The following is a 27,902-nucleotide window of genomic DNA, read 5'->3' as shown; positions in this document are numbered from 1 at the left end:
CTACCTCCTTCGTTTTATAATAATTTGTGAAGGTTTTGTGGTGGTTGTTGTTGGTCATGAGATTTTATTGATCATGAAGAAGAGAGAGGGAGGAAGGAAAGAAGTGGATACAGTAAGTTTTAGCTTTCTCCTTTATCAGTAGAGGGTATATTTTCAAAAAGAGCCCGGATAGTAATCTATCAAGGATGTCTATAGAGATTCTCACTCATCCAATCCAGGTCATGGTTGTCCCAAAGATGCTTTTTCAAAAGGCAACTGGACTTCCTTTGTTTTTCCTTGAAAAACGCTTTTGCTTCTCATTGGAAAAGCTTCTTCAGTTCAGTCAGAATTGAAGAAGCTTCTTGGATGAAAAACGAAAAGACTTCAAGGAAAAACAAAGAAAGCCCATTGCCTCTTGAAAAAGCACCTTTGGGTCATCTGTAGTTATTTCTAGAATGTATAGGGAGTTGGACTTGATAACCTGTTAGCTTCCTTCCCAATATGATTATTCAACAACAGTGGTACCAGGACTCCTTTTCAGCATGATACCTCCTTTACAACAACTGAATAAAAAATGCTGCCCCCCATTCCTTTTTTTTTAAAAAAATAGGCAGATGGAAGAGGGAAATCACTTCACTAGGGATTAATGGCCCTACTTACATTGCAGGATTTTTCCTTACCTTGGAAGGGGGCGGCTTTTGGTGGGTTTGAAGGGATGAAATGAGAACGAGGTATCTATATCAAATTGATACCGAATACAAAGGAGGGAGGGAGGGAAGGCAGGCAGGCAGGCAGGCAGGAAGGAAGGAAGGAAGGAAGGAAGGAAGGAAGGAAGGAAGGAAGGAGGAAGATCAGCCTAATATTTTAAAGGATGGAGGGATTCATTTTAAAAAAAAGTATTTACAGTTTATTGTTTTTTAATTAACAACAAAAAGAGGGGGGGAACTCAAGGATGATGATGGAGACACATACACAAAAAGTGAAGGATGGAGGGATTCATGAATTCATTGGCTACTTAAGCAGAAGGTGTTATCCTTTAAATCCTCCAAATCCCCAAATGAAAGGTCTGAAAATGTTGCTCTATCAACTGGGGCCAAACTTTTTCTACCCTGGCTGTAAACAATGGACTGCAAATCACAATGTGCAGGTTACAGGCTACACTAAGCCTAAATCAAAATGCTTCATTATAGAATTCCTTGCTTAAATAGAGACTCTCCATGCTATGCTTTGGGTTACTCTCCCAAAATGTATTCATATGTGTGAAGCATTGTACTTACTTTAACTCTGAGTCAGTATAAACCCCACTTCGTTCAGAGTCAGACTGTTCTTTCTTTAAAAAAAAAGATCCACCCCACTACCCCTTGTTGTGACTTCTGTATAACTACCACAATCAGATCGAGAATCAAAGAGTTCAAAGGGTTTCTGAAACAACAAAATGTAGACAGACTCAGGCCCATCCATGAGGTATCTGCCCTGTTTAAACAAGAGCAGTATACACAACAGAAAATTCAAGGTGATAGTGACAAAACTAAGAGAAAGTAAAACAAGTTCCAAAAGTTAACTAGCTACATGATGTTACAAAATCAGAAGTAGACTATCCCAACATATTTCTTTCTAGCCTCTGCCTATAAAATCTGATTTCTAAAAAAAGGGGGGGGAAAGAACTCGTGTATAGTACAAATCTATATCACTAAAGATCCTCTTTCCGGATGTCTTCCATTGTCTTAGATATCATAATTTGTTGAATGGATGTCAGAAAATGATTTAGGCTATTGGATTCAAAAGGAAAAAATAAGGCTCAAAAAATTTGTACTTATATGAGCTGCAGATTATCCAGATAGTTTTTCAGCACTTTGCGAGGTGAAAACCGTTAACATTTTGTGTATTTGAGCTTTACGGGTCATTGTCAACAGGAATTCATTATCAATATCACAGATGAACACTCAAGAAAATAAAGCATGAAACAAAATTTTTGTCCTACAAAATCTTCCTTACCTTGAATGCACTGAAGAGTTCCATCTTCACCCCTTATGGTAAAAGTTTCTCCTGGATTAACTTGAACAAAAATGACCTGCCCCAGAAAAAAAGAGAAAGAGACTAATGTGAAAATCTTCAAAATATTTCAGTTTAGCTGCACAGTTCACAGTACGACAAAGAAAAGGTTTTTCAGAAAAAAGAAACTAGATAAATGGAATCCCAAAATATGATTACACAACTTGTAATTCTTTAAATTAAGTTATATGTAAACCTACAATAGAAAAGCAAACATATTCTTTAAAATAAGACCAAATTTTCATTTGAAGTCTACAAAGGTCTAGCTATAAAATAGGCTCAAAGGAAAAACTCAATGAAGAATACCATTTTAAAGCAGAATATATTTTAATAAGTCAAAATACAAAACCTGCTATGATTTGCCAAGCCCAAATTGCTCATGATCCAAAAACAAATAAAAATGTAAACAATCCCAGCCAAGAAAATGGTGCCAATTAAATAATAATTATCATCATCAACAAAAAATGCTGATCCAGCTATACATAACTGTCACCATTTAACCAAATAATTTCCGAAACCAAATCAAGACAATTCTCTTGGATTCTGGCCACTTCATCAGATTTATTACAGAATTATACCAGGGGTGTCAAACACGATTTCATTGAGGGCTGCATCAGAGTTGTGTTTGACCTCAGGGGCCAGGGTGGGTGTGTCCATCTTGACGTCACTCATGATGGGTGTGCCTGTGGTGGCCTGAGGGCTCTGTCAGCGAAAATGGGCTCCCGAGCTCTGTTTTTCGCTGCATGAAGCCCTCCCGAGTTTTGTTTTCACTGCCAGAGGCACTGCAGGCTGGTCTTTCGCTGTTTCAAGGGTGGCCCGATGAGCCAGATCTAAGCACCCGGTAGGCCTCATCCAGCCCCCGGGCCTTGAGTTTTATACTCCTGAATTAGAATAGAAGGCTGCTACTTCTTTGACCATTTTAATTTATAAAATATCTTAGCCTGTTTACTTTTAGTTCCTCTTCATTTTATTGTCAATGTCATTGTTTCATGGTATATTATAGCATTCAGTTGCCTAAGTAATTCTATTTGCATATGCACCAACCCAACTCCAATGAGCGAAGACACACAAATGTTTCAAATAAATAAATAAAATTAATTCCAGATGAGCTGACTTAAAAGTAGAAACTGCATATTTCCCTCTTCAAAGTCACGTTCCTACAAACCATTATAAAGAGACAAGATTCACTGAACATAGTGGGACTTACTGCAGAATGGAACAGAGCAACTATCTTATCAGGCTGCAAAATAAATTAATCAACGGGGGGCGGGGGTTGCATTCCAATTGAAAGAGTCTTTGTAAGCTATCAACTTATTAGAACGAAAGGAGGAAGGAGACTGGAAAAAGTACACCATGCCAGGGAAAAGACAAAACATTATGAATTATTTAGGAAAGGCATTAAAAAGAAGACAAGGATAAACACCATTATAACATTCTGCAGTCTATCCACATCTGGGGTGCTCATTAGGGGAATGGAGGCTATAGCATATAAAGAATGGTTGCTGGAATTGGATATTTTAGCTTAATGAAAAGAAGGACATGATAGCAGGATTCCAATATCTAAGGGGCTGCCACAAAGAAGAATGGGTCAACCAATTTGCCAAAGCACCTGAAGGCAGGACAAGAAGCAATGGATGGAAACTATTCAATTAGAGAACCAACCTAGAACTAAGGAGAAATTTCCGGTCAGTTAGAACAATTAATCAATGGAATGGCTTTCCTTCAGAAGTTGTGGGTGCTCCCATACTGGAAGCTTTTAAGAACAGATTGGACCATCATTTGTGTGTAAAGGCATGAAGTTGCCCAAGCAGGAATTGAATTAGAAGACCTCCAAGGTCCCTTCCAACTATGTTATTCTGTTCTGTTATTATATCAGCAAGATGGAGAGTAAGAGAAAAGATCAATGAGTTTTCTCTTCTATAAAAAATGGTTGCAGGGGTGAAATCTACTTTATTTATTTATTTTATTTATTTATTATTCAAATTTGTATACCGCCCTATCTCCCGAAGGACTCAGGGCGGTTCACAGGCACATAAAAACATTTATATACAAATTAAGATAATCATTAAAAAACTTATTCTAATGCCCAATTATTAAAAGATCTAAATATGAATATTAAAAAAAAACCAATTTAAAAACCCCTATAAATTTAAAATCTAAGCCAGTCCTGCACAGATGAATAAATGTGTCTTGAGCTCGCGACGGAAGGTTCGGAGGTCCGGAAGTTGACGGAGTCCTGGGGGGAGTTCGTTCCAGAGGGTGGGAGCCCCCACAGAGAAGGCCCTTCCCCTGGGTGTCACCAGACGACACTGCTTAGCTGATGGCACCCTGAGGAGTCCCTCTCTGTGAGAGCGCACGGGTCGGTGAGAGGTATTCGGTAGCAGTAGGCGGTCCCGTAAATAACCCGGCCCTATGCCATGGAGCGCTTTGAAGGTGGTTACCAAAACCTTGAAGCGCACCCGGAAGGCCACAGGTAGCCAGTGCAGTCTGCGCAGGATTGGTGTCATACGGGAGCCACGAGGGGCTCCCTCTATAACCCGCGCAGCTGCATTCTGAACTAACTGCAGCCTCCGGATGCCCTTCAAGGGGAGCCCCATGTAGAGAGCATTGCAGTAATCCAGGCGAGACGTCACGAGGGCGTGAGTGACCGTGCATAGGGCATCCCGGTCTAGAAAGGGGCGCAACTGGCGCACCAGGCGAACCTGGTAGAAAGCTCTCCTGGAGACGGCCGTCAAATGATCTTCAAAAGACAGCCGTTCATCCAGGAGGACGCCCAAGTTGCGCACCCCTTCCATCGGGGCCAATGACTCGCCCCCAACAGTCAGCCGAGGACTCAGCTGACTGTACCGGGATGCCGGCATCCACAGCCACTCTGTCTTGGAGGGATTGAGCTTGAGCCTGTTTCTCCCCATCCAGACCCGTACGGCCTCCAAGCACCGGGACAACACTTCGATAGCTTCGTTGGGGTGGCCCAGTGTGGAAAAGTACAGCTGGGTGTCATCAGCGTACAGCTGGTACCTCACACCGAAGCCACTGATGATCTCACCCAGCGGCTTCATATAGATGTTGAACAAAAGGGGCGAGAGGATCGACCCCTGCGGCACCCCACAAGTGAGGCGCCTCAGAGCCAACCTCTGCCCCCCTGTCAACACCGTCTGCGACCGATCGGAGAGATAGGAGGAGGGCCGGTGAATGGCGCAGGCTGGTAAGGCCTGTTATTAAGAACAGCCTGTTATTAAGAACACAAAGCCTGCAATTACTGCAGGTTCGAGCCCGGCCCAAGGTTGACTCAGCCTTCCATCCTTTATAAGGTAGGTAAAATGAGGACCCAGATTGTTGGGGGGGCAATAAGTTGACTTTGTAAAAATATACAAATAGAATGAGACTATTGCCTTATACACTGTAAGCCGCCCTGAGTCTTCGGAGAAGGGCGGGGTATAAATGTAAACAAAAAAAAAAAAAAAAAAAACCACTGATAAACGGTGCCTCCCACTCCCAATCCCCCCAACCGGCGCAGCAGGATACCATGGTCGATGGTATCGAAAGCCGCTGAGAGGTCTAATAGGACCAGGGCAGAGGAACATCCCCTATCCCTGGCCCTCCAGAGATCATCCACCAACGCGACCAAAGCCGTCTCAGTGCTGTAACCGGGCCGGAAGCCGGACTGGAACGGGTCTAGATAGACAGTTTCATCCAGGTGTAAGGGAAACTGATATGCCACCATACTCTCTACAACCTTCGCCGCGAAGCGAAGGTTGGAGACCGGACGATAATTACCTAAAACAGCCGGGTCCAGGGAAGGCTTCTTGAGGAGGGGTCTCACCACCGCCTCTTTCAAGGCGGTCGGGAAGACCCCCTTCACCAAGGAAGCGCTCGTAATTGCCTGGAGCCAGCCTCGTGTCACCTCCTGAGTGGCCAGCACCAACCAGGAGGGGCACGGGTCCAGTAAACACGTGGTGGCATTCAACCTACCCAACAACCTGTCCATGTCCTCGGGAGCCACAGGGTCAAACTCATCCCATAAAATGTCACCAAGACCACCCTCAGCCGTCTCACCCGCGTCACCGCAATTTTGGTCCAGACCATCCTGAAGCTGAACGATTTTATCGTATAGATAACCGTTAAACTCCTCAGCACGTCCCTGCAATGGGTCATCCCGCTCCCCCTGGTGGAGGAGGGAGCGAGTCACCCGAAACAGGGCGGCTGGGCGGTTATCTGCCGATGCAATGAGGGAGGAGGCGTAGCTATGCCTCGCTTCCCTCAGTGCCACTAGGTAAGCCCTAGTATAGGACTTCACTAGTGTCCGGTCAGCTTCCGAACGGCTAGACCTCCAGGAACTCTCTAGGCGTCTCTCTAGGCGTCTTCTCCTTCCTAACCGGTTTGGAAGCATGCACATGCTTCACATGCACGTGCAGACCTTCTGGGCATGTGCAGAAGGTAAAAAACACATTACTTCCTCATTAAAACCAGGAAGTAATGACACCCGGGCAGGTGGGCAGAGCTTTGCTCCACCAGCGCTACCGGAGCGCCGAACCACCGGCCACGATCGCTACCAGATTGCACGATTCAGGAGCATTTCACCCCTGAATGGTTGGGGTTTTCTTGTTTAAGGGGAAAATAATGGAGTAGAAAATAATTTGGAACTGCCCATTGTCCCTCTCATCCACAAAGCCTAGGAGAAGGGGTAAATCATTCTTTTCTCCACTATTTAATTCTCACAAAGGCCACGTGAAACAATGACTGGCCCAAACTTCAAAAAATGTAGGCATTTCAACCTGAATTTTCTTAACCCAACTCTCTAACTAGAATACTATGTAGGAAAGTAAAAACCATCTTGAGATCCACATTGCTTCAATCAACGTGATTGGATCATAGTAGAGCCAAACTACACACAAACAAGCATTTTGAAATGAGTCCACAGCCGATACCATTTATTACCATGGGGCATTCTAAGGGGTGAAGCTCAAATGCTTGGGCCACCTAATAGGAAAAAAGAACCCATTGGAAAAGAGGCGGATGTTGGGAAAGATTGAAAGCAAAGGGAGAAGGAGAAGGAAGAGGATGAGATGGTTAGTTGGTGTCATTGATGCGATGAACATGAATTTGGGCGAATGAACCAGTAGCAAAGGTAAGTGAAACCCCCCACTGTAGAGTACTATGGTACAGTAAGAACATTACCATAAAATAATGTAACGTTTCAGCCAAAGTAGAATATGTTGCTTCAGCCATTGATTAGTAGACAATATTGCCTTTATCAAGACAGATAGGTTAAACATTTCCCAAAGCCATTTCTTAACATCTGGGACAATTGTTTATTTATCACTTTTATTTATCACTTTTCCAAGCTCTCAATATAATTCTTTTGGCCATCCCTCATGCAGGATACAACCAAAGTCCTCTTCTTCTGGATACTCTTAGCCATGATAGCCATATACAAATTTTATTGGTTGAGACAAATAGAGCTTTGCTGGCTGAGGAAGTCTGGGAGTTGAAGTCCACAAGTCTTAAAGTTGCCTGAAATAGAGGATGGAAAAAACCTGACCAAGTGACATCTACTAATAATGACTGCAATGACATCTGTGACTGGTGGCAACATGTGGAAGCTGTCTAGCTCTTCACAAGCTCTGTCATTTTACATCCTTTAACATGAATTGTACACCTGCACAAATTGGTATTCATAAACACACTACCTCCGATTTTGGAGCTAGCATCCTGTCAATATGAGCAGCAGCTACAGATCATTTTACCTTTCATGGGTTTATCTAACGCCTCCTTTCAGCCATTATTGCATCGTGTGATCACTGAACTATGCTTTGCATGGAAAAGGAATTCTCTTTGTCTGTTCTGGATCTGTCATCGTGCCAATTTTTGTATGATTATCCAGATTCTAGCTTGGTGGAATTTATTTTCTCACAATGTGATTAATTTTAAAAACCTCCATCGTCCTGCCCGCCCCCCTTTCTTCTAATTTAAAAAGGTTTAAGTCCATCCCCTCCACATATGTTGTTAGTCCTCAAACCAATGCAGCTAGAAATATACGGCTAAAACAGGGGTGTCAAACTGGATTTCTTCAAGAGTTGGATCAGCATTGTACAGCTCCTCCATAGCCAGCCGAGGGAGGGGTGGGATGGGACAGACACCTCCTGAAGCACCCAGTTGGCCTAAACAGAGCGTGGGGGGGCTGTGTGTGGCTCCCCACCCCTGTTTTCGGCTTGGATGGCCTCCTGCAGCACTTTGCCGGCCAAAATGGGGAGCCACCATTTTGGCTACCAAAGCAGGGGTGAAATGCTCCTGGTTCGGACTGGATCGCCCAATCCGGTAGCGATGGCGGCAGATGGTTCAAAGAACCGGTAGCAAAAATCCCTGCCCACCCCCATGCCCAGCTGAGCTGCACGATCATCAGAGGGGTTTTTTTTCTTTTAAAAGCATTTTTTCTTCAGCCGAAAAATTGCTTTTAAAAGTAAAAAAAAAAGCCTCTGGTGATTACGCGGCTCAGCTGGGATAGTCAGAGCCTTTTAAAAGCATTTTTTCTACCACCTCTTTGGCCGAAGAGGTTGTAAAAAAATGCTTAAAAATTTTTTTTTTTAAAGTTGGCCACGCCCACCCAGTCACATTACCACCACCACCACCAAGCCATGCCCACAGAACCGGTAGTAACAGATTTTACACTTCATCACTGTACCAAAGGCACTGTGGGCTGATCCTTTGCTATTTCAAGCAAATCCTTTGCTATTTCAAGGCCAGATTTAAGCATCCCATGGGTCAGATCCGACCCGCAAGCCTTGAGTTTGACACCCCTAAGCTAAAATAAAGATTAGCCTTACTCCTATCTTCCTTGTGTCCAATTTTAGACAATTGTTTCAGGAAAACAACTCGCCTTCTTTTCCTATTGGGAAGTAAAGTACAATAAGATATATAATGAAAAGCTACAGGAAAAGAAAGGTAATCCATAAAACATAAGGGATGATTGCTGGCACATGATATTTAGGTTGGAAGAGTCTGGGGACTTAACATATAGCATGTCCAGCATCATGCTTCAGTTTCTGATAAATAGATTGGCAAGAATCGGCTGTAGGAACATCTGCACCAACTCTTCAATGCTTCATCCCAGTTCCCAATGCCTGAAAAACATCCTTTAGTTTATTTCAAGATGTCAGTCTGGAATTGGAAACGAGGGAGTACACATTAAAAACATCACTATCTCTGCTATATCCATAGGGGAAAAATTACATCCATCATGTTCACTGCTTCCTGGTTTAGCAAAGGTGGAAAGACATTTGGGGAAGTAAGGACCTTTCACAATGGTCATTTTTTTTTTCATTGCACACAAACTATTGTGGTATTTTTTTTATTTATTAAATTTCTACACCAACCAAATGACTTTGGCAGTTTACAACAACATAATAACAACATTTAAAGCACAAATTAAAACTAGAGTTAAGAGCAAATTAAAACTTACAAATAAAATAAAAAGCAGAGTTATTATATATATATATATATATGTAGGTCTTTGGTTATTCGGGTTTTCTCCCGCGTAAAATTTGAAGCGTCTTGGCGACGTTTCGATGAAATCCCATTCGTCATCATCAGGCTAGGTGCTTAAAGCTTCCTATTTGTAGGAGAAATTTCTCCTACAAATAGGAAGCTTTAAGCACCTAGCCTGATGATGACGACGATTGTCAACGTCGCCAAGACACCTGTGAGCTCAACAAAGACCTACATCTAAACTCGCGAAAACCTCAGAAAATATATATATATATATATATTTGTTTTCTGAGGTTTTCACGGGTGTTTGTATATAGGTCTTTGGTTGTTCGGGTTTTCTCCCGTGTAAAATTGGAAGTGTCTTGGCGACGTTTCGACGAAGTCTCATTCGTCATCTTCAGGCTTCAGCTTCGTGCTTCTGGGAGCAATGTGTGATCGCAGCTGTTTCTTCCTTCCAGAAATTCTATGAAAATTCCTTCAATGCCTTAACCACTATACTGCTTTGAGTATATGTTTTAATACATTCTTGGACTCTAGAGCAATTATGAACTTGGTCACTCAATTTAAAGCGCTGAGTTCTAATATATAGATCACTGCAATCTCCTCCAACATACATTATTATAATCACGATATTGCTAATAATGTGGGTTGTTGTTTTTTACTATACATCACCTACATTCTTGGTTGACTGAACTAAACAGATAATTTATTCTTCCTAACTTCCTTCTCTTTAAAAATCTTGAGACACGTTTAGGATATGAGCCAGCAGTGTGCAGCAGCTGCCAAAAAAGGCAACACAGTTCTGGGCTGCATAAACAGCGGGATAGAATCAAGATCATGTGAAGTGTTAGTGCCACTTTATAATGCCTTGGTAAGGCCACACGTGAAATATTGCATTCAGTTTTGGTCGCCATGATGTAAACAAGATGTTGAGATTCTAAAAAGAGTGCAGAGAAGAGCAACAAAGATGATTAGGGATCTGAGGCTAAAACACAGAAGAACTGGGTATGTCTAGTTTAATGAAAAGAAGGACTAGGGGAGACATGATAGCAGTGTTCCAATATCTTAGGGGCTGCCACAAAGAAGAGGGAATCAAGCTATTGTCCAAAGCACCTGAAGGTAGAACAAGAATCAATGGGAGGAAACTGATCAAGGCGTGAAGTAACTTAGAACTAAGGAGAAATTTCCTGACAGTTAGAGTGGAACAACTTGCCTGCAGAAATTGTGAATGCTCCAACACTGGAAATTTTTAAGTAGTTGCTGGATAACCATTTGTCTGAAGTGGTATAGGATTTCCTGCCTGGGCAGGGGGTTGGACTAGAAGACCTCCAAGGTTCCTTCCAACTTTGTTGCTGTTGTTGTTGTTATTATTATTATATGTAAGCTGTTCTAATAGATGTTTGTATTATCTTTAGATCCAGTGACCTTTCCAAATTATCAAAGCAAAAAACTCTTTTCAGGGCTAGAAACAAAAAGTTTAGGAAGTTAAAAGAAAAAAATGTTACATATTATATCAGCTTTGAAATCACTATAATTCTCCTACAGCTTACTATTATGGCTAAATTATAAGTTTTAGGAAGAGAAAATGCTAGCGTGGATCTGCAGCAAGGATTTCACAAGTTACTCATTAAAAGGCGCAAGGACAGCAAAGCAATCAGGATTTGAATTCCAGGAAAGAGAGAAATACCCTGATAAAAGGCAATCTATCTGCAATCTTAGTTCCATCAGCAGTTAGAGACATCTGTCTTGCAGCCTGGAAAGGCCTATGAATTATTCACAAGGACCAGTGTTTCCTTTAAATAAAGACACAAGGCACTTCAAAACACAGTGATAGAATCGAGAAGATCAGACAGAGTTTGGCTCTTTAAAGGCAGATGTTCTTTAAGTTACGTGGCATTTCAATAGCATTCAAACTGTAAGACTTTCAGAAATGAAGCCCTGGAGTCTGCTTTCTAGAAATCAAAATTGACTTCACACTGCCACCACCCCTTTGGCACAAGACCCTCTTCAATCTGCCAATTCCACAAAAGGTTCATTCCTTAAAGATGAGCTGTATTATTCTTCCAGTGTTCAGGAACAGAATCAAGATACGTGTTTCCTATCAAATTTTCTTGAAACGCTTTGAGTATTTTAATATTCTAAAAATGAGGGGAAAATAGAGCAACATGTTTCTCTATGTTTTAGATCAGGGGTCTCCAACCTTGGTCCCTTTAAGACTCGTGGACTTCAACTCCCAGAGTTCCTCAGCCAGCTTTGCTGGCTGAGGGACTCTGGGAGTTGAAGTCCACAAGTCTTAAAGGGACCAAGGTTGGAGACCCCTGTTTTAGATTGAAGAAGTTGTTTAAGGATTGAATTCATCTTGTATGGGTCGTTTTTCCTTTGGTTTCTTTTCTCTCCATAGGCTTAGCTTATTTAATCAATATTTGGTTGTTCAATAAATATTGAAAATATGTAAACCGTACCAAAGCTCACATCTGTCTCAGTGGTATCACATGACCTTGAAACTTTGGCCTACTACTAACTTACTTATATAGGATATGCACTTTGCCGGAGATTAAAAGCACCTCCTGGAAGAGGTTAGTTACTCCTGGCACCAGTGATGGAAAAGAAGGATTTTTTGCCTTTTCAAAGTGTTTACCACTTCCATGATTCAGGCCTGCTGAGTTACTATAGCAACCAGACAATAATCTAAAGTCACCTCAAGACAGTGGACTAGCTTCAGTATCTTAATGCTCAATTTCCTCTGACAAAAGATGCAAAAAAATTACCATCCTTCCAAAGTGCCGCAGAGAGGACCAGGTTCCATCAAAAAATGTAGTTTATTTGTTTCACTGTGATATATAAAGGATACTAGTAAATTCGATGATACCTCCTCTTACTTTTCTATCATACTGAAATCTATTCATAGATGCCTTTTTATGCAAGCTTGTAAACATAATGTTATGTCTCCTAGCTGTATTGGAATTGTATCTTCTAGAACTGTCATCCTGTTGACCATGTTTATTTTATTTATTTATTTGTTTGTCAACAAGTACGAGGAAACAAGTATCAGTATAGACATGGACACATGAAAAAATGGCACAAATGAATGGATATAAATAAGCAAAACATAGCCATAAACACATAAAATGAGTACATATAAATGGGGAGAGTAGGACAAGGACGGTAGGCACACTGGTGCACTTATGCACGCCCCCTTGGGGACCTCTTAAGAAATGTGTAAGGTCCACGTAGACAGTTTAAGGTAAAATGTATGGGGGTTAGAGGAACTAACAAGAGGATCAGGTTGATTGTTCCAGACATTTACTACTCAATTGCTGAAGTCGTATTTTCTGCAATCAAGATTAGAGCGAATTGCAGTTAGTTTGTATCTATTGATAGCTCTTTTGTTATTGCGGTTGAAATTAAAGTAGTCCTTAACGGGGTAGGACGTTAAGGTAGATAATCTAGTGTACTAAGCTTAGATCAGAACATAGATGGCGTAGTTCAAAGTTATCCAAGCCTAAAATTTCAAATGTGGTGGTATAAGGAATTCTATTGCGAGCAGAGGAGTTGAGTTCTCTTCTTGTAAAATACCTCTGGACTCTCTCTAATGTATTAATGCCCAAAATACTGTGTGGGTTCCAGGCAGCTGAGCAGTATTCAAGGATAGGTCTGGCAAAGATTTTGTATACCCTAATTAGAAGTATAGCGTTACCAGAGAGAAAACTTCGTAAAATAAGGTTGACAACTCTTAATGCCTTTTTAGCAATGTTTTTACAGTGAGCTCTGGGGCTTAGATCTTATGAAATGAGTAGTCCTAGGTCCTTGACAGAGTGTGGGTCATCTTTTAGAGTTGTTGGCTAAGAATTTTGGGAGTCATAGTCTTGGCAAACTAGAGGGTCTCACAATAGGAAACAATGCTTCAATTTTGATTTCAAATAAAAGGAAACAGTCGTGGTGGTTAGATTGCAGTATTGCAAGCTAATTCTGACAACTGCCAGGAGTTTGATCCTAACAGGCTCAAAGTTGATTCAGCCTTCCATCTTTCCAGAGACGGTAAAGTGAGGACCCAGATTGTTGGGGGCAATATGCTGACTCTGTAAACCACTTAGAAAGGGATGTAAAGCACTGTGAAGTGGTATATAAGTCTAAATGCTATTGCTAATCCTTATGATTTATATTGATATTGTTTCCTGATTATTTATTTGTACCCTATGACTATCGTTAAGTGTTGTACCTTATGATTCTTGATGAACGTATCTTTTCTTTTATGTACACTGAGAGCATATGCACCAAGACAAATTCCTTGTGTGTCCAATCACACTTGGCCAATAAAAAATTCTATTCTATTCTATTCTATTCTATTCTATTCTATTCTATTCTATTCTATTCTATTCTATTCTATTCTAATATGCTGAAGAATCATGGCTTACTGTTCATACACTTTTGGCAATAATAATCACAAAATATAAAAATCTGCAAATAGCAGTATGGCAAATAGACTATGGCAAAAGAAAACAATACATGCCTTGGATGTAATCTCAACCATCCATAATGCCCCTTGACCATTAGCACTGACCAATCATCATGAGTCAATTGCAGAAAACAGCTTTATTTGCAATAATTTACATCCTGCAATGTAACAATATCTGCCTATATCAGATCCTTGGAAAGGACTCAGTAGGTAGGCAAAAATGCCACAGTTTAAATACCTGACTGACTGTGCAGCCAACCATAACAATAAAGTTATTGTTTGTGAACCTGAACATTCTTTCAAAGCTTCTCTCTCCATAGAGAATGATTTAGGACTGGATTTATTCTTCTTAACATCTGGTGCAAGACAAGAACAATCAATGAGTGGAAGTAACAGCTACAGACTTGATCTAAGGAGGAATTTCCTGACTGTGGGCGCTTACTAAGCAATGCCTCTTGAAGATGTGGATGCTCCATCACTTTGTTGGTTTTCAAGAAAAGACTGACCAGCCATTTGTCCAGAATAGAATGGAGATTTATTTATTTATTTATTTTGTTTATTGTAATTTGTCAAACAGAAACAAAAAGAGGAATAATATAAAAATACAATGACAGGGATGATAGGCACGTTAGTGCGCTTATGCACGCCCCCTCTACGGACCTCTTAAGGATGAAGTGAGGTCCATGGAAGTCAATTTGTGACTAAAACTGTGACAATTCCAGCACTGGACAAGGGGTTAGAGTAGAAGACATCCAAGCTTCTTTTCAACCCTGTCATTCTATATCTACAACAAGCCCGTCAGTAGTGGGTTTCAATTTTTTTTACTACAGGTCCTGTGGGCATGGCTTGGTGGGTGTGGCAGGGGAAGGATACTGCAAAATCCCCATTCCCTCCTGATCAGCTGGGACTTGGGAGGCAGAGAATATATGGGGGCGGGGCCAGTCAGAATTTTTACTACCGGTTCTCCGAACTCAAAATTTCCACTACCAGTTCTCCAGAACTAGTCAGAACCTGCTGAAACCAACCTCTGAAGCCAGTTGGGAAGAAGGAATCAAAATTCATAAGACTGTGGTCAAAAACCGTACACAATCAATCCCAGCTAAGGAACCTGATCCAAGTCAGGAGCAGTATAGAAATCGAGTGAGTTAGGAACTAATTTTAACTTTAATGCTGGTTCCGATGGTATTGTCAAATAAACAAAACTGTGATATCCACCCTCAGATTGCCACAGGACCAGTGATGGGTTGCCCCCAGTTTGGACTGGTTCTATAGAACAGGTAGTAAAACCCACTGACTCGACCATCATGAAAAGTGATCTGTGCGTGCGCGCACGGGCATGATGTGAACCGGTAGTAAAGGTAACAACCTTTACTGCACAGGACCTAATGACCATAGCTTCCAAATCAATATTTATGAAGATTAATCAGGCAAGTCTTGTTCTAACCCAGCCTTAGCAAGTAATGCTATATATTAGAAATGAACTGGTTCCAAACCTCTCCTCTTTATTTTCCAGCCAGGGAGGGGCTGGCTAGTGTCCGCGATTGCTTTTCCTTGAGAGCCGGCTTATAGTGTTCCTCTGCTCTCCTCTCCTTTCCCCATGTGCATACGTGCATCTAGGATGGGCTCCATCTCTTCCTCCCCCTCACTCAGCTCGTGCCCAGAAGACAGCTGCCTCTCCACCTGGGGGAGAATGAAGGGTCCCAGCTCTGCCTCTGTCCCTGATGCTGTTTCTTTATCAGAGGCTCCGAAGCTAGCCCAGGCTGTCCTTCAACCTCCTCCTTGTCTGACTGCAGCTAGCTCTGCTGGCAGCCGACAGGCCGCAACAAGTCTAAAACTCAAATGCATTCTTATTCACCCATCAATTCTATGGAATCTAATGTCTTGTCCTATTATTTCATTTCTTTCTATCCTGCTATATTCCACAGCAAAAGGATGCATCCAACCTCCAACCATTAAACCTCTAATAATTAATGGATCTGTGGAAGTCACACTGCCCCCACAATGAATACAAATTATGTCTTCAAGATTAATGGTCCTTTATAGGCCGTGATGCTTTTAAGAGGGAGGAAAACTATTTTTGTGCAGATTTCTCTTTGCCTGTGCCCATTTTTGGGTTGTTTCCACCAAGACCTCTCTCTTTAAGAGGGGAATTTACACATAATTTCTATCTTTAGATTTCCTTTGCAGGAACTTTTTTAAAAATTCAGATTGTGCTAATTCTGCCAGTCTGCTGGAAAACACCACTCAAAAGCTAATGTCATCGTTTTTTAAGCAGAAATACGAAGCTAAGAACATAATTTTGCTCCAGCAGTATAATCAGGCAACCCACAATCCTGATTATGGAATTTTTCCTGCCACTTTCCTCAAAGGAAAGGATAAAACAAGACTACAACAATAAAGATTCTTTATAACAGACCCACCATCCTATTCTTAATTATAGAATATCCAGCCTGTGAAAGTAGATCTATGGAGACTCTTTTTTTAAATTTCTTTTGTTACAACAGTATACACAAACAATTGTCATAGATAAAACAACATATTTTGAAGAAAATATACTTATACGTATAAAAATATGCATCAACTATATCAATTTGATATAATGAAGGGAACAATAGGACAGGAACGGTAGGCACTTTTGTGCTCTTATGCACGCCCCTTATAGCCCTCTTAGAAATGGGGTGAGGTCAATAGTAGACAGTTTTTGGTTGAAGATTTTGGGATTTTGAGTAGAGACTATGGAGTCAGGTAATGAGTTCCGAGCATTAACAACTCTGTTACAGAAGTCATATTTTCTGCAATCAAGTTTGAAGCGGTTGACATTAAGCTTGAATCTATTTTTTGCTCTTGTAATATTGCGATTGAAGCTGAAGTAGTCTTTTATAGGAAGGATATTACAATAGATGATTTTGTGTGTTAAACACAGGTCATGTCGAAGTCGACGGAGTTGTAAGTTTTCTAATCCCAGGATTTCAAGTCTGTTGGTATAAGATATTTTGCTGTTTTTGGAGGAGTGAAGAACTCTTCTAGTAAAATATTTCCGGACTCTTTCTATTATGTCAGAGATGTGGTATGGGTTCCAGACGGATGAGCTGTATTCAAGAATAGGTCTGGCAAATGTTTTGTATGCTCTAGTTAGTAGTGTAGAGTTTTTAGAAAAGAAGTTGCGTAAAATTAGGTTTACAACTCTTAAGACTTTTTTCGTTATGTAGTTGCAGTGAGCTTTGGTACTAAGGTCATTTGATATGAGAACTCCAAGATCTTTGACAGGGTGGGGGTCATCAGTTAGGTAATGTCCATCAAGTTTGTACTTGATATTAGGGTTCTTTTTTCCAATATGTAAGACTGAGCATTTGCTGGTTGAGATTTGGAGTTGCCCCAGTCCCAAAGGTGCTTTTCCAAAACACAACTGGACTTTCTTGGTTTTTTTCCCTTCTCATCCAAGAAGCTTCTTCAGTTTCTAACTGATTGGTGGGGAATGGAAGGATTCTTTGCAGTCATCTTGGTTATTAGCACTCTGAGGGTTTGCTATTAGCTCTTCAAGCAGATTCTCAGAGACTTTATGAAGTGTTTTGAAAATAAATACCCACATTTGAAGTTGAGGTTTTGCTTTGCAGCATTCGTGTTAATTTTTAATATTTTTAAAATATTTGGGGGGATATGAAGTCAAGCTGTCTGCAAATACATTAACAGCTATGGTCAGCTATGGAGTCTGTCAAAATTAAAGTTAATCTAGAGCAGGGGTGTCAAACTCGATTTCATTGAGGGCTGCATCAGGGTTGTGTTTGACCTCAAGTGGTCGGGGTGGACATGGCCAGCTCAATGTCACTTGTGTCAGGAACGCCTATGGTGGCCTGAGCACCCTGTCAGAGAAAATGGACTCCCGAGTTCCATTTTCTCCTGCAACTGTCTCCTGCAACCCTCTGCCAGTGAAAGCGGAGCTCAGGAGGGGCACAGGCGGCCCTCCAGAACTTCGTTTTGGCCGGCAGAGGCACCACAGGCCAGTCCTTCGCTGTTTCCAGGGCAGCCCTGCGGGCCACATCTAAGCAACCTGTGGACCAGATCCAGTCCCCGGGCCTTGAGTTTGACACTCCTGATCTTGAGATCTGAACTAAAAAATAGATAAGTGACATATAACTATATTTCTTTTTTCTTTCTTGTTTCTTCAGGGATAGAACCCCTGAACAAACATGTGGAGATGATTCAAAATGGATGAGGGCCAAATAATTAAGCAGGTACACAAACTGGATTATATATAATTTCATCTACTTCTAGATGAAATTATATATAAGGAAATGGCAGAGCTTTAAGTATTTACTCCTACTTAAAGATGAGTCCATACTTCTGTTCTTTGTTCCTGTCCATTCTTATGGCGGTCAGTTTGGAGGCTAATTAATGTATTTTATTTAAGGAAGATGAGTGATTAAGAACCATGACATTTAAGGCTATATTCACAGAGGCCTTCCATATAAATAAGGTCTTTCATCAACACTTGGAATGAAATAAATATAATTCTGGAAAAGACACTTTGGCCCACAGTGCTTCTTCTTCCAGCTTAGTTACTTACTTTAAAGTTGTGTATGTGTGCCTCTATATTTGTGTCTGTGTGTTTTATGCCTTTTTAAAAGACAAAAAAGGTTTTAAACGCTCAATGAGAGTTTAAAAAGTCGTACTAAGTTGGTACTAATGGGCACCAGTGCAAGCCCCACCTCACTGCCTAAGTATACAGCAATTACGCTGTTAAATTTATTAATCACTATCCAAAGTGATTATATTAAAAAATGAACATTACATCTAAGTTCAGCTCTTTGTCTAGAAACAAAATTTGCAAAGGTGGGCATTAAAGTAAGCAACAGCAATAGACACTGTCAAGTTAATAAGGCTCTGGCAGTTGCCCCTAAATGCCTGGTGTGCTTAAACTGGAGTGTGGTTTGTGGTATCCCCTCCCACACACACACTCCAGTTCACACCATTAACTTCAGGGCCCTACAGTAAAGCTATTCTATGGCTGGGATTTTCAGCATACTCTCTTAGCCATTGTTAAGCCTGAAAATTGAATAATGTTCTATTTGAGGTCTACTGGATCAGAATGATAGGCTGAAAATCATGCCATCCTCTTGCTGCACTGAAAAGAAGGAGAAATAGCTACAAAGACATGTTATGTCCCAGTGTAGGAATCCTTGCATCTTGTTTTATGGATATTTTGTAAAATAGGATTAGCAGTTTACTTGTCCCTCAACTATTCACATACTAAGTCATTAGGAATCTCTTGGCTGTATCTTGCTATGCAGGACATAGAAGAAGAAGAAGAAAAAAACCAGCAAGATATCCCACTCTTCAATATAGTTTCTTCCCTGGCATCCAGACCCACATTCATGATCATGATTCTCCACAAGAGAAAAGAGTGGGGGAGGAAGGGAAACAACAACATGAAACACATTTTCCAGCCTACACCCCCTCAGCCCTTTCCTCCCACACTAATCACACAGGAATAAAATGGTTGCTATATACGCCTCTCCTTCAGAATTTCGTTAGTGCACCATGACATCAGCATTGGAGATACAGCCAACTTTAGAACTCCATCTGGGACAAATAACGCTGGGTTGGATTCTGCTTGCTTTTTGTTTATACACAGTGACCGAAAACGTCTTGGTGGTAAGCAATCTTTGCTGGCAAGATTAATTTCTCAACTCTTCCCAAACTTTCCCCCCTTCCCTCTTTTTTCATCCTAGAAATACTTTCAGACTCATGTTAATTTTCAAAATGGTGAATTAAAATGGGTATTTCCCCCTTCTTCTCGGTCTTCCTGCTTCATCTCCAAAGATAATACATTGTTGTGAAAGTTGTAATTAGCCTTTAAGATGAAACACTTTCTTGAAAACTAAAAAAGATGCTGTGGCAAACAAGGAAAATTAAAGGCCCATTCTTGCATTCTTTCCAGCCAAACTTTAATTGAAGAGATTCTGGAGTCCACCTGGGAATTTCACTAAGAATACCCTGAGCAGGTATGAATTATCTGGTTCCAAATCTTTGTAGATAAGGGAAATGCAATTCCAGCCATAATCCTCTCTCCAGACCATCAAAATTTACAGATTACAGTTGCACCCAGGGAATGCTTTCTCCAAACTCAGATAACTTCCCAAAACAAAATAAAAAAAGCAAATATAAAAATAAGGAAGCTGCCCCTTCTTTCCATGCTATTTTTCATATGCAGGCATAACTCAATACAGAACAGATTTTCATCTGCAGATCCAGGGCACATCAATTTTAAAAAAAGATGCTGCTGCTATCATGTTTCCCCCCAAATAAGACCAGGTCTTACATTAATTTTTGCTCCAAAAGACACATTATGGCCTATTTTCCAGTTAGGTCTTATTTTGGGGGAAATGCAGTACTAAACGCCTCCGTCTGCTATCTTAACTGGGGCTTATTTTTGTGGTAGGGCTTATATTTCAAGCATCTTGAAAAATCATGCAAGGGCTTATTTTCCAGTTGGATCTTATTTTTGGGAAAACAGGGAAGTAGTATTGTGATTACTTAGTTTTTCAATTAACAAAAAAAGTTTCATTGATACTTTTTATAAGAAATTGGGTAATTACCATGCAAACAGGAAATGATGAAGGAAGGCAGAAAGGAAGGGAGGGAGGGAAGAAAACAGTCCAAGTCATAACAACTCAGGTATTATTACAGTAAAAAAAAGAATATGCTATCTTTAAATGGAGCATAAACTCATAAAATGAGTTTTATTCATGCCATGATTATATCAAATCCCTTAACAGTTTCTACATTAGTTGTTGATTATGCAATACAACCAATATTCTGATCAGGGATTTTGAAGCTTGATTCATTGAGTATGTCTTCTTTGAACTTCTCTGTGTAATGATGAATGATCATCTGCCATTGTCTAACTAGAAAATTGCTTGTTGTTTGAGAGGAAATATGATAAAGATGTTCTAAAAACATTGCTTTAATTCCAGGCACACCCATGCTTCATCCAATTTTTTAATTAGTTTTGTCCTACAGTGTTTATATCTCTGTAGACAAGTTGTTCATTTAGACTTTTGAGGAAACTCAACATGATAAGTCCATTAGATAAATGGTGGTACTGAACAAGAGTCAGCAGTGTCTTCAAGGATGGGGACCAAAATGGGCAAGATGGCAGTTGTGGTATTGACATCAAAGCCTCACCCCTTTGTCACATATATAACAGGGGTGGAGTTTCAATTCCAAAACTATCCTTCTAGGCAGATCAGCTCTTGTCTGTGAGACATAGAATAGAATTTATTGGCCAAGTGTGATTGGACACACAAGGAATTTGTCTTGGTGCATATGTTCTCAGTGTACATAAAAGAAAAGATACGTTCATCAAGGTACAACATTTACATCCACATTCTGGGGAACCTTGCATTACATAGTCTTGAGCATAGTCACAAAACAAACTAAATTAGTTTGAAAGGCATAAAGAATAACACTAAAGTTCCCTCTCTCTTCTTCCTCAAGAATTGGTTCCACTTTAAGCCTTGGTAGCACACTGGTTAATGTGCAGTATTGCAGACAAACTCTGTTCACAGCCTATAGTTCGATCCTGACAAGGCTCAAGGTTGACCTTTCAACCCTTCCAAGATCAGTAAAATGACGACCCAAATTGTTGGCAGCAATATGCAAATAATGCTTACTCTGAAAATCGCCAGAGAGTGCTGTATTTAGGTATATGAGCCTAAATACTATTATTATTATTACTATTATTCCATGTACCTTAATTCTAAGTAAACACATAAACCATCATTGCATAAGTCACAAATAGCAGAAATATATATTCCAAGCCACCACTTTCAGAATATACTAACTTGTTGTGTTCCATCTCCATTGACTAAGTGAGGCATCATGGCTACTTCCCCATTCAGCAATGATGGCAACTCCAGTGGGATTTGGTCGGTCATCATCATTGTGACGTACATTCATGGAGAATTTTCCTCTGTGGGCTTCCTAAAAGAGATAAAATGTACAGTGGGTAATGTGATCTCTCTCTCTCTCTCTCACTTTAATTAGAACCTTCAAAAATGCAAACATTTGCTGTCAGATTGAATAGCTGGTACTACTAATTAACAAGTGCCCTATAGCAGCTGATAGATATTATGCCTTGTTACCATATATAACCACAGCAATGCACAGAAATTGTGTTAGTGGCATAATTCCATATTTACGAAACGTGACTTTCTAGAGTTGTTTCTCTGGACTGAGGAGGAATGCAAGTTGATTTAATATAAATAAATAAATAGTATAATTTATCAAACAGAAAAGGCTGAGCACCTGTACTTTTCTGCCATGGCCACCAAATTTATCACCCATGTATTGTTTAATTTAATTTTTCCACTAAGGAATATTCTAAAGCTCTATGAACTATATTTAATCTTTAAGTGGCCAAAGACTGAAATGCACTTTTCAACAGTATGCCAATAACATGCATATATAGCATATAAGCAATTTAAATACATAAAGAATTGACTGAATTTACTGCTGCTTCCATGCTGGCTCAGGAATTCTGGGAATTGAAGTCCACAAGTCATAAAGCACCCATAGCAGGGGTGAAATGCTCCCGGTTCGAACCGGATCGCGCGATCTGGTAGCGATGGGGGGCAGGTAGTTCGGAGAACCGGTAGCAAAAATCCCTGCCCCCCCCCACTGCCCACGCCTCGCTGTTCCTCTTCTCTGTCCCTGAAGCACTCGGTGGTGATACAGCTGCAAATGGCCTTAAATGACTGCCACGGCACTTCAAAGGGCCACACTACAGCTGATCAGTGCTGTAGGCAGCTAGTAGACCAATGCCTCTTTTTTTAAAGAAGGTAGACTGGTGCCTGCCAAAAAAAGACACTTGGTAGACCTGGGCCTCTAGTTTTAAAGAGGTAGACGAGTGCCTCCCAAGTTTTGTATACTATATTATTTTCATTATTTATTATTATTGACCATGCCCATTCAGTCACCTGACCACCAAGTCACACCCACCAGTAAGCCACGCCCACTGAACCAGTAGGGAAAATTTTTAGATTTCACCTCTGACCCATAGTTCCCCACCTCTGCCGTAACATCAAGAGGTTTCTATTCTACTTTGCATGGAGACCTTTGGGAATATAAATTTGCATCCCAATCCTCCTCTCTACAAACCAGCAAGGAACAAATACTTCCCATGCAAACTGACAGAGAAAAACTACCTAGCAAAGCCCTAACTCTGAATTCGCAGGTTAGATTTAAAATAACACCTTCTCTAAGTCAAGTGCTACTGCAGGCAATGTCATAGATACCCAGATAGTTTTCTAGTATTTTCTAGTTATCTCAAGTCTATATGCCTATGAAGATCCTCAGTCATCCAGGTCATGGTTGTCCCAAATGAGAAGTGAAACATCTTCGATGAAAAACCAGAGAGTCCAGTTGCCTCTTGAAAAAGTACCTTTGGGACTCAAGTCTATATGGTCTACTAGCTGTACTCAGAACTATTCAGGTGAGAAATATAAACTACAGTACTATCTGCAAGATAAATTAGGCGTGGCGGGGAGAGAAATGAGAACCAACATGCTAGTCTTAGATACAAAATGTGCATTAAGCTTTAAACCAAGTCATAACCAAGAAGTTAGTGTTCACAAATACATTGGCAATAGTAACAGTTTGATTCAAAAAAGGATCATGGTTACTTCAGAGAAAACATATTGGTCCCAGACCAGTAGCCACTCATCCAACACTGAAGAAGAACTGGATTGAAATGTTCAATATTGCAAAATGAAGAGAATTATGTAATTTTGGGAGCAGACAGAAGACAGGCATTTCGGAACTAAATATTCTAGGGCTGTAAAACAGACTTTAATTTTTTTTTTCTATATTTACATATAGAGGTGCCCAATCTTTTTCTAACGGAATGCAACACATATTTCCTTATGATAAAGTCAAACTCACACAACCTACCTATCAAATGCCCAGAAAAAGACTCTAATCATTTTACATTCGCTACACATTCTATCCACAATTCCCCACTTTTATGAGAACAAAGAAAAAATGAGTCTGTTTAGGCTCCCTTCTTTTGCTCAGACAAGACCTCGCTTTAAATTACGAGATCAATCATGTTGGGTTTTGTTTTTATATTTAAGAATTATTTTACTTTTGACTTGCTAAAAGATTAATTCTCCGGGTTGGTGTATATACATTATATATATATATGGCACTTTTTCACAGCAACTTCAAGAATATGTTGGCCTGTTATCATAACCCATCAATCATTGCAAAGACCCTCACAAATACAGGCAGTCTTTCATCTGATCGGTCAGTCACTCAAAATCAATCATATTCCCTATTCACCTCAAGCAGACGTATAAAAGTTTGTTAAGGAGCCTCTAAGAGATTGAAAGATACTATACATGCATTAAACATATCCTATGGGATACAAATGGAACTAAAACAAATAAAGCCAATATTGTACAGAGCTATGCCTGATAAAAGGTCAACATTTCAAAACCGTAAATTTTAAAATTCTAACACAAACATGACAATTTATGAAAAGTCAGAAACCACAAGGGACTGAGGTAGCATTATTGTTCGGTTCTCAAGCCAAAGACAGGCTATGTCAAGCTGAGCATAAGTCTGTAAACAATATAATTAAGAATGCAGGAAGGGAGCTGAGTTTCTACAGCAAATGTCATTTTCCATTACACTTTTTGAGCAGCAGTAAAGCAAAAGGCACCCATTGCAGACTATAACACATGGACTGTGAATCACTTATTCAAAGATCAATACAAATGAAATGCTTTAATCTCTGTTTTAGAAATTTAAATAAATAATGTGATCTTGTAAAGAACTGCATGAAGAGCTACTCAGTTGTGCTTCACCAATAGAATAGAATAGAATAGAATAGAATAGAATAGAATAGAATAGAATAGAATAGAATAGAATAGAATAGACAGAGTTGGAAGGGACCTTGGAGGTCTTTTAGTCCAACCCCCTGCCCAGGCAGGAAACCCTACACCACTTCAGACAAATGGATATCCAATCTCTTCTTTAAAACTTCCAGTGTTGGAGCATTCACAACTTCTGGAGGCAAGTTGTTCCATTGATTAATTGTTCTAATGTCAGGAAATTTCTCCTTAGTTCTAAGTTGCTTCTCTCCTTGATCAGTTTCCACCCATTGCTTCTTGTCCTGCCCTCAGGTGCTTTGGAGAGTAGCTTGACTCCCTCTTCTTTGTGGCAGCCCCTGAGATATTGGAACACTGCTATCATGTCTCCCCTAGTCCTTCTTTTCATATAGACAGACACTATTCTACAGACATTTCAGAGGCCATCCAAAACAGTGGATTCAGTTAGATCTTTATTTGATCTAACTGAAGGGCATCTACGATGTGACCGATTTCATGATTTTTATTGTCTTATTTTTGTTTTGACATTGTTGTACCCTGAGAATCTGTTTGGGCTGAGCAGATTATAAATACTGTCAAATATATATATCATTTATGAAAAATAATTTATGTATACCAAAAAAGGTATTACTTAATTAGATCTTTTTTTTTAAAAAAAAGTAAAGGGTAAACAACACATAAATTGGTTTCATATAGGAAGACAGTCAACAATAATTCTAAGTAAAAGCACTTTTTTAAGCCATCTATCAACTAAACTGCAATAAAAATTGCAATTTTGCTCAAGATTGAAGCAAAATTTTAATATTACAATGCATTTAAATTTTCTAGGAAAAAAACCTCATCCTTCTAATATTAACATGTCAGGAAAATATTTTTTCTCAATCTTCCTTTTATTTTCTAATGGCAAAACACCTATATATTTTATTATTATTGTATGTATGTGTGCGTGTGTATGTCACTTAACAGAGATGGGTAGTGTAGAAATGTGTGTATGCAGGCATCTGCCCATCCATCCATCCCACATTACTGTCTTCGAGGCATTAAAGGCAGCTAAGATAAAAAAAAAATAAAGCATACACTTCCAAAGTCTGAAAAGGCCTAGCTGAAGAGCAATTTAGATTTCAGTTTAGCTTAAAACCAAATGCATCTTTACTAGAGTGTAATGTTTATTTGAATTGGATTGAAATTACTGTTGAATTCATACACAGAATCACAAGTACAAGAGAAGGTTGAGTTGAACTCCATTCCTAGATATCTCATCCATGCAGTTTTCTTGGGAAGATTACAGAAACAGTTTGTCATTTCCTGCTTCCGAGATGTTATTTTGACCTCCCAATCTGGTAAAGTAAAAAAAAACAAGGTCAACTCTAATCCAGTACTGGTGGCTTCATTCTGTAGACTGCTATTTAAAAACAAAACAAAACAAAAAACTTCCAACTCTAAGGTGCAGCTCAGGTGTTCCTTGAAAGTGTCCTCACCAAGTTCAGGCCCACCTTATTTAGCGTGTGAAACCAGATAACTTTGGCCAGACAATTTACTGAAATAACATACTGAGTCCAGGTTACTAGAAAACTGGATAAGACATTTCAGGTAAAATGAATTCTGTAACAATTCCTTCTTTTAACAGTTGTTGTCACTGCTGCCGCCAAGGCCTGTCCACTGCAGCCCATTCGTCACTGCCGCTGCGGCCCGTTCTAGAACAGCTGATCGGCACCGCACCAACTCTCCTCCCCCCCCCCGCCCCGGAGTATAAGATGCACAGAAATTTCCACCCACTTTTTTGGGGGGGGAAGTGTGTCTTATACTCCGAAAAATATGGTATATAGGAGCCTATCTTTTAAAAGCTATCTTTTATATGATAGATGGTAATACTGTAGTACAATAATTTCTCCACTGTACATGTTTTTGAACAAATATTTTAGCTAAGTAATACTTAATGCACAGTCTCTTCAAATCTTTGGAACTACTGGAAATCAACTAATTTTAACTATTGATCCTTTGATTAGCCCAGGCGTTACAATAAAACATCTTCCCTATTTTCAAAATTCAGTAATTTCTGATGCGATTCAAAATCAAAATATAACCACTTAGCAACTGATAACAAAAAATGCCTGGCAGCTTTCAAGACTGGGAAGAAAAATCCCTGTTTAGTGAACCTCAGCAGCAAGCTTTTAGAAAGGATTCGGAGCAAGGTTCAGTTAAAAAATAGCTTAAGTAATTATTTTTAAAACACATAATGACCAGCAATGGTATTTGCCAAAAACAATGCTGAGGTTATTTTAAGAAAGGGTTTTATGCATGTAATTCTCAGGCCTTTTATGCTGCCCATTACATCTCAATTTCCAGAAATATTAAAGGATATAAAAATAATGTCTAGAAATTATTAAATATACTTCAATAGTCCCTAGAATAATGAAATCTAAGGCTTCTTTTAATTCAGTTTTACTTTCAGTTAATCAAATGGAAAGTAATACAGGATATGATAATAAATGAAAGTATCAATTACAGGTTGCTTTTGAATGGAAAGACAAATTCTGTACACTTGAAAATATGCTGTAGCTATATAAATTTCAGGGATAATATGCATAGCTATAAATAAAACAATAACTTTGTAGAAAAACACTCCTCCTGGAAAAATGTCCTAAAAAGACATTTAAATACATTAAATTAAAATAAACTTTTTTCATTCTTTTAATGTTGTGGATGATACTATATCTGCACAGGTCCTTTTTTTCTTAACTAAGAATGTCCTACAGATATTTATAGATTTATGTAATCAGTAAATCAATATACAGTAGGTGGTACCGATTTAAGGAATTTAAGCATCAACCAATCGATCAAATGAATGAACTTGCTGAGATGGCTAAATTGATTTCTTTGATCACAGAAAAGGCATTATCTACATTTATTGCTGACTGGGAATTTTTTATGGATTTTTTTTGCGTAAAATAGGGGGTGGGGGAAAGAATTTATGACCTGCTTTTGACTTGCCAGTTTATAGTAGTTTTGATCTTTCTTTTCAAAAACTTTAATAAAAA

General features: G+C 39.7%; 1 protein-coding gene across 1 annotated transcript in view; it reads right to left on the bottom strand.

Annotated features, from left to right (window-relative positions):
- Window positions 1–27,902, bottom strand: part of FNDC3B (fibronectin type III domain containing 3B) — a 360,647-nt gene that overhangs the window by 246,720 nt on the left and 86,025 nt on the right. Inside the window, exons 2-3 of the mRNA XM_058187252.1 lie at window positions 21,817–21,955; window positions 1,975–2,050 (exon numbers count right to left, since the gene is read on the bottom strand). Coding sequence (XP_058043235.1) covers window positions 1,975–2,050; window positions 21,817–21,927 — 187 coding nt within the window. The 5' untranslated portion in view covers window positions 21,928–21,955. The remainder of the gene's footprint in view (window positions 1–1,974; window positions 2,051–21,816; window positions 21,956–27,902) is intronic.

This window comes from Ahaetulla prasina, chromosome 6 (genome assembly GCF_028640845.1).
Source record: "Ahaetulla prasina isolate Xishuangbanna chromosome 6, ASM2864084v1, whole genome shotgun sequence".
Taxonomy (NCBI): Eukaryota; Metazoa; Chordata; class Lepidosauria; order Squamata; family Colubridae; genus Ahaetulla; species Ahaetulla prasina.
Note: the sequence above shows the minus strand (reverse complement) of the source record. Positions and strands in the feature narration are given on the sequence as shown.